Source organism: Neodiprion pinetum, chromosome 5 (assembly GCF_021155775.2).
Source record: "Neodiprion pinetum isolate iyNeoPine1 chromosome 5, iyNeoPine1.2, whole genome shotgun sequence".
NCBI lineage: Eukaryota > Metazoa > Arthropoda > Insecta > Hymenoptera > Diprionidae > Neodiprion > Neodiprion pinetum.
Genome location: NC_060236.1, coordinates 32,853,019 through 32,861,119, shown reverse-complemented (window position 1 = coordinate 32,861,119; position 8,101 = coordinate 32,853,019). Strand labels below are relative to the sequence as shown.

Below are 8,101 nucleotides of genomic sequence, written 5' to 3'. Positions count from 1 at the left end.
AGAAGTTTCACCACTGGAGGCGCTGGCGCTGCTAATGTCGGGTGTTTTGAATTTAGGAAGGGGAAAGTCGTGATCACGTGATACAAACAATAACAAACGTTCGCCATGATCGTGACCACGGTCTTACATCCAGGTCTTGCAACGAACGTGGTGGGGGGTTGTCAGTTCACGTCCGAAACAAAAGTACAACTTATGGCCACAAGAGCGGCGCTACGAGTTATTCATAAGCTTATTATTATTATTTGGCGGAACCCTAACCAATCTTTTTGATACTCATACACAGATAACCTTACGTTGTAACGTCACTCATACGTCTATGAATAACTGACAGCGCCGCGTAGTGGCCAGTAGTGGCAAAAAAAAAGAAAATCCGGACAATAACGCGGCTAACCCCACCACTCGAATTTCAGTTGCTCGCAAAACCTGTATGTCAGACCGTGATCGTGAAATTAACGTCACCGGCGCTGCTCTGGTGGACGTTGTGAGAAAATGTTCTTTCTCTTTTCTTCTCGTCGAAAATAAAGCCAAAAATTCAACGTCGATCGTTCTCCTTATATCTAGGCTCCGTGTCGTAGTCTTGAACAAGGGTCCTATAAGCATCGAGTGTCACCTCGCCGCACGTGTCCGTCGCGTAGGTATAGGTGGTAGGCTTTCAACGAATGAAGCGTGGAAGCATCTACCTACCGATGTAGCGTCAGGCAGCGTGGTTCGCAAGATTCGTAATACGGTCTTTACTGCGCCGACTCAGTTACCCGCTCGGTGCCACCGCATGGAAGGCAAACCAGCGGCGCTTAAACGCGACGCGCCGCTCGGTCAGGGTTTTGCTGGGTGGTGGATTCGGTGCGTCGCGACGCGCAGAGTCGCCAAACGGCAGTCGACAGGCGCGCGAAACTCAGTCCGCGACGCCGCTTGACGATCTGCACCGTAGACGGAGAGATTTTTCCCCCGCAAAAAACCAACAGGAAGTTTAAAAAAAGTCCCGATACACCTAATCCCGTTCCTCTCTCTCTTCGCCTCTTCGTCTCTCTTGCATCTATCTGTTTTGTTTATCCCCGATTCTCTCTCTCTCTCTCTCTCTCTCTCTCTCTCTTTCTCTCTCTTCATACGTTCTTCGCATCGCGCCGCGTCTCGTCGTCTCCTATTCAATTTGGCGAACGGCAGAATTAAGGAGACAGAATTGGAGGACGCTGAGGAACGGAAAAACGACGCAGAGGACAGAGAGGAAAACGGTCTTAGGAAAGATAATCGGATTATAAAATCGACGAAGGGAATCTGAGGGGAAGGTATAAATAAGGACGATAATTTCATCCGTCTTACAACATCCGCGCACGGTTCTTAATCGCTGCATGGATTTCTCTACTCCGATTATCAAGAAAAATCACACCGGCGGACGTATGTAAAGAGGGAGAAGATTCGAAGGGCTTTGCCGCCACGTGCTGCTGTTGTTGCGAAATACCGTCGGCGAGGGATCGGCGCTACCAATAAAAAGGGAAGTAAAGGAAGGAGAAGGGATACCGAAGGACCGGAAGCTGCTCGTGGACGCGTTTCACCTTCGTCCTCGCTTGTTTCTTCGTCCTTTGCTGCTTGAGGATCGTTCAGGATATGCTGGAGCCACGCTGGAGACCAGTGCAGGTAGAGATGAACCAACTACGCCTAAAAGCAAACAAAATAAAAAAAAAAAAAAAAAAGAATAATTAACAAACAAATGCCTGAAATATGCCTGCAACCTGCAACCTGCCAAATGCCAAATGCCACCTGCCGCTGCACATGCAACCGTCACCTGCACATAATATTATATAAAGGCGATTGAAGTAGAGAGAGAGAGAGAGAGAGAGAGAGAAAGAGAGAGAGAGAGAGAGAGAAAGATAGAGGAGAGAACGAAAATTCATTTTTCTTTCCTCTTCTTTCACTTTTATTATATACATGTGTATATACGACAGCTTTGCTTTTCCAATTTTCATTATCTCATATGATTGTTTGCAATGTAGCCGCGTAGGGCGCGCTTGTTGTTATTATTATTATCACTGTTATTATTATTGTTGTTGTTGCTGTTGTTGTTGTTATTATTATAATAGCTTTATTATGTGCTTTACATTTTATAACGTTATAAAGCGTACCGTTATGTATGTATTGTAGTCATAGGTATACATTACATGAATTATCTGCACTCGCGTGTGTTAAATAATGTATAAATTTTAATCTTGTTATTGATTTGAGAAAAATTTTATTGCTACCTATCACTGCCTTATTTTTCTTTATTTCATTTTTCGTTTTTTTTTTTTGGTTTGTTTTCGTTTGCTTTGCTGAATTTGCATTCGCTTACGAACACCCATAGTAAATTTTTCTTCAATCCATCCCCGTGTACGTTGCGTACATCTGGGTTTTATTTTTTGTGTGAAAAATTTCCGAATGATCGTTAAACGACGATTTCTTTTAATTGACGATTCACCGTTTTTTTCCTTTTTCCGTTTCCTTTGATTTTTTTTCCAATAATTATCAAAATGAGAAAAACCGGATGATATTTATACCGGAATATTGCATCAAAATTCGGTCGAAAATATTACAACAGTGATCCTTTTCAACGAACAAATTTCCGCAGTTCCGGTGACCAAATTCACGAACGAAAATTTTATGCAGAAAAAAAATAAGATAAAAATATTACAGCGAGGAAAAGGGATAGGCGTGTATTAGGCATGTTATGTGGTAGACATAAATGGAACGACAATCAACCGCCAAGAATACTGAGTTATTTCAAGGACAAAAAATTCTACACAAAATACGTTATATATGGACATACTACGATTATTTTTTCCTCCTCCTGAAGTCAGTAAACACGCGATTGCGCTTTTTATAGGACTTTGATAATGATGGCAGGAAAAAAGTAGAAAAATTATTATTATTATTATTATTATTATACATCATTTGTACGTCGTTTCTTTCAATCCAAGTGCCTATTCGTTCCGTTCAACAATTTTCACTACCATTCTTGAGCTTTTAACTCCTGGATGAAGAAATACAAGAAAAAAAAAAAAAAAACACGCAAGACGGAAAAAAAAGTATCGTAAGGATGAATTATTTTCCAGCATCTGATGAAAAATAAGGAACATATTTTTTCGGTTCGTGCTACCGAATCTTCAAATCAATCTCGCTCTGCCTATTTGCCTGATATATATATATATATATATATATATATATATATATATATATATATATATATACGTTTATAAATAATATATATAAGTATATATATTAGGGTGTTTCAAAAAAAAATAAAAAAATTTTTTTACCCAAACGAGCTTCAAAATCTCGGTAGAGCATCTCGAATAGAAGATCTCATCAAAATATGAGTTCTTAATATTGATATTTAGAGGTACCTATATGTATAATTGTTTCTATTTTCCATTTAAGTAATACGCGAAGAAAAAAAAAAAAAAAAAAACAGAAAATTTTTCAATACTTTTTTCTTCGTAAACGGCTTGACTCATAAACTATCCAAATACAGATTCTTGTAAAAAATTTTACGCTATATAAAAATGTACTGATGTAGAATTTTCCCAGCTTTAACAGATTAACAGATATTCTCCCATAAACATAACTGAGTGATCTTGAATATCTCTTAATCGATTAGAATCAGGAAAATTCTATCTCAGCACATTTTTATACACCGTCAAATTTCCTATGAGAATCTGTATTCATCTGTATTCTTAAATCAAGGCGATTGCGAGAAAAAAAAAAAAATTCGAAAATTTTCCGATTCCTTTACGTGCTAAATGGAAAATGGAAAAAATAAAATAGACACCTTTAAATATCAATATTAAAAGCTCGTATTTGGCTGAGAAATTTCATTTGAGATGCTCTTAACGAAATTGTTTAATGCTCGTTTGAAAATAGAAAAAAGATTTATTTTAGCTCACCCTAATATATGTGTGTATATAATAAATATAGAAAATACGTATCAGCAATTTTCGAAACGAGATAAGCGTGTGTAGGTTCACAGTAAAATGCGAAGGACATTGTGCACTGTGCACCGTTTAAACTGAGCGCGCGCACACACATTGACACACGCATATGCACATGAAAAAAAAAAAAAGTAAAAAAAAAAAATAAAAAAATCTGAATATATTTAAACGTACAAACGAAGATGTGGATACTAATGATACGTGTATTTCGCACGAGTGTGCCTTAAAAGATAAGACAGCGAGACTGAAGGAACGCGTACGCATGTGTGTATGTATTTATATATATTTACACACATATGTGGGTAATATATGATGTGGAAGTAGAGAATAAAATGTATGTGTGTGTGTGTGTGTGTGTGTGTGTCGAAGTATACTGTACTATGTGTAGTGGGCGGAAGGCGAGACCGTAGGAAACCGGAAGTATGGTTGGAGGACGTTCAAGGCTTGAGCAAAAGAAGGGGCGGATCCTCTACACTCTGGTCTACGCTATAGGGGCGTTAAAGATGCTGGTGGGGGATGCAGCTTCCGCCACCCCCGTTTCCCCCCTGCCTTCCCACCCCTGCCCGCCTCACCATCGTTTCCTCGTTCCCCTCCCTGCCAACAAACTCGGACCTGCTGCGGGTGTACGTTTTATGTTTTATTTTATTTTATTTTTTTTGGAAAATAAGTAAAAAACAGAACTTGAAAAGAAAGCAATGGAAAAACGAAAATCAAGCAGCATGGAACTCTCGCGGTCTCGTCCTACGCCATCTTACAACGATTTTTCAAACTATGTTAACCGGTCACGTGATGTAAGTTTTGAACAAATCCGATGTAGCTCAGGAATTTCGTACGGATTTTTTTAAGTCGTTTTCTACGTTCATTTCGACACGATTTACACATTTTACACACGGTACAATTGTGTTGAAAAATTGTTAGAAATTTCGAGAGAATTTTAAGACCGATGTGATTATTCCAATTTACTTTCGTGTTGTGCAGTTTTTTTTCCCCTGGCTTTCGAATTTTCCTGCCCGTTTTTTCGCAGTGTTTTTTTTTTTTTTTTTTTTTTTTACAGCAGCTAGAGCGGATCAGAAAGATTTTTTTTTTATATTTTGAAATAGCAAGTTAATATATTCACACTGCCATGAAGTCACAATGTTGACATTGAAATTTGTTAAAATTTTGTTATTGGTATTCAGAACATGCACGTGTTCGATTAATTACGTTAAACAATAATTGAAAAAAAAAAAAAAAAGCAAAGAACACTTCTTAGCAATATTTCTACGAATATCTTAACCGACGCAAAAAAAGATTAGTTATAAAAGAGATATATGTCACGTATACATATGTATTATACTCACCGATTTCACGGACTCCGCCTACTTTCGTATTAATCACGCTTCTTGACGTTTTACTTTTGTACGCGGACGTGTATGTATGTATATTATTGGTACCTATGTACCCAGTGTCCTGTCCTCTGCTTCGGCGCAGACATCTTTTTTCTCTCATTTTGGGTGTCTACCGCAAATACGGAAATTTCCCCGTTTCTTTTGGAAGGGCGAAATCGGGACCAAAGGATGCTGCGAAATCGAAGTAAAATTGCTTTCGGCTCCGGTGGTCAGCGAAAAAGATTCCGACAATTTACGCCTAGTTTTTAAAGTGCTTAATTTTCGTTGCTCTTCATGTCTTTTTACAAGGATATGAGATATTGCATGATCAGAATTAAGAATTATTGAATATAAGAAAGAGCGAATTTTTAAGCAATTTGAAATGCGAAATCAAAGTAAATTGTGTTTCTATCATGCAGTTTTGAGAAACAGGCTTGCGGTTTTCACAAATTTCATCAATGATATTCGAATTGAACGGTTTTTGCGGAAAGATTATTCTTTTTATAAAATAATTGTAAAGGTCTGATTTACATTACCAAAAACAAAAAAAAGGTCAGATTTCTTTACGTGACTGAGAATTTTGTAACGATTTGAAAATACTTAGAACTGCAATTAATAACAGGTTGAGCACACACCTGGAAAATGTGAGAAATGTGAAAATGATCAGGAGATTTAAAAAGGATCATACAAATCGTGGAATTGTCTAGGGATTTTTCATACGGTCATGGAAAAAACTGAAAATATCAGTTTTCTATCATGGGAATTAGAAATGATTTTTTTCAGGTAACAAGTTTACCATTTTCCGTCGAGAAAACAAATCGGTTTATGCTGTCCTTTTTGTACACTATATTTTTCTTCGATTCGAATTGAATTTAAAACTAATGTAAGGTTAACAAGCTGAACGATTTAGGTTTTAGTAACTTACTAGAACTGGGAAAATGTCAGGGAAAGCCAGGTTTCAGATCTTGAAAAACCTGCAATTTTCATGGAATTTTTTTCTCAAAAATTTTTGGTCACCCTGAATAAGACAAAGACAGGAAAAAGAATTCGCGAAGAGCTTTATAGTAGTGCGAATGCTAAAGTGCTTGAATTCCGCGTGCGTCGAATGCAAAATCGAGAGGTAAAATCGACTATTTCTGTCTTGTAAATTAGCATCATCAAGCTGTCGCTGCGTACCGACTGCAACTGCTGTGAACTCGGTCAGCAGCTTAACCCGCGATTAAAGCGACCAAGTAAGAAGATCGCAATCGGTCGTATGAAGTAATAATAATCCGGCAAAAGTTTCAGCCGTGAGCATCAATCGTCATTTCCTCCGGCATCATCGCGATCATCCACGATGCTTGCATCGTTTTGCATATTGTAGAATATTGAATTCGTAGGCGGATCCACGATTCGTGATGAGATGTATGATTCCACCAGAACGAAACTGGGCAAGTAGAACAGGAATGAAAAAAGCAGAAATGTTTATGCCACAAGGATTTTTCAAACGAGAATTCACTTTGTAATCTAATTCGGAGAAATTAACTCGCGTTACAAGCTCATGAGAATGAAGTTTTGAAAAAAAACTTTCAATTGCTATTTCCTAGGGTTTTCCGAAATTCCGGAATCTGTAACATAGCGAAACATGCTCGTATTTTCAAACTCAACTCCTGCAAAGTCTGTCCAAACTTCCAGGATAGCCGTTTTTGTTTAACGACGTTGTAATTGCCAAAAATCTACACTCCGTGTTGATTGCATTATGCTAGATATTCGTAAATTGCAAAATATTTATCGACGTGTTACCGACATTTATCGACATTTTATCGACACGTTATCGGCATTTATCGACACGTTATCGGCATTTATCGACACGTTATCGACATTTATCGACGTGCTCGTAAGGTACGAAGATTTTTCTCAAAATACGAAAATATTTCTATCTATAAATAAAAGCTTAGACATCTATGCTTCTGGAAAAAAATCTTTCAAACGAAACGAGTCTTCGTAAAGTGAAATCGAACAAATCTACTGGATAAAAAAAAAAGGAAAGATTTTGCTTGTAATTCAGGTATCTTCTATATTTCTATATATTTTCAATGAGATATTCGTATCTCGTGATAAAATCAATAAGAAGTATCGATTTCTGACCAACCAGCCTCCTTGACGTTTCTCACTTCAACCTCGTGCAAATTGTTCCGTCTCTCGATGCTCGTTGACGGATGATTTAGTCCAAATCTGGAACTGCAGTTTCTGGCGTCAACACAGTTGAGCCTAGTGCTCTTGTCAATTGATCGATTCGGGCAGCAGCAACGAAGGATAATACATCACGTATATTACACAGGGTGTAGCAATGCGGGTTGTTCTTAGCCCCGTTAACGACTGGCTAATTTCACCTGCACCGCGAAATTATCGAACGACACGGATGCGTCCGTTTATATTCAAATATGTATACGTATACATGTGTATGCATAGGACACCCATACACGTATCGAGTATCATCGTCGTTGTTTAATTGACCATGCTGATGAGATTCGCGAGGGTTGTTTCACACACGTGTTTCGAATCAGGCAGTCAAACTACAAACCTGATGGCCACATCGGTTCCTCCCCGAATTCGTCATGCATCAATCGTAACTCTCTAAGAAATGTACGTTATGAATTTCGTAAATTCTTTTGCTCTGATTTCACTTGCAGTATTTTTATTCAATCGTCGTAAAATTCTTATGTTGACAATTCGAGTTATAGTGGTGAGCATTCTTAGCACCGATTTCATATCCATCTCATCGAATGTTAAGAT

The 8,101-nt window shown here is 37.9% G+C and overlaps 1 protein-coding gene across 2 annotated transcripts in view; it reads left to right on the top strand.

Moving 5' to 3' along the window:
* Nucleotides 1–807: 807 nt before the first annotated feature.
* Nucleotides 808–8,101, top strand: part of FoxP (forkhead box P) — a 219,557-nt gene continuing 212,263 nt past the window's right edge. Inside the window, exons 1-2 of one of the 2 annotated variants that reach the window (XM_046625288.2) lie at nucleotides 808–1,283; nucleotides 1,374–1,632. In XM_046625288.2, coding sequence (XP_046481244.1) covers nucleotides 1,603–1,632 — 30 coding nt within the window. In that variant the 5' untranslated portion in view covers nucleotides 808–1,283; nucleotides 1,374–1,602. Of the gene's footprint in view, nucleotides 1,633–8,101 lie in introns of both variants that reach the window. The other variant, XM_046625287.2, reaches the window with a different exon arrangement.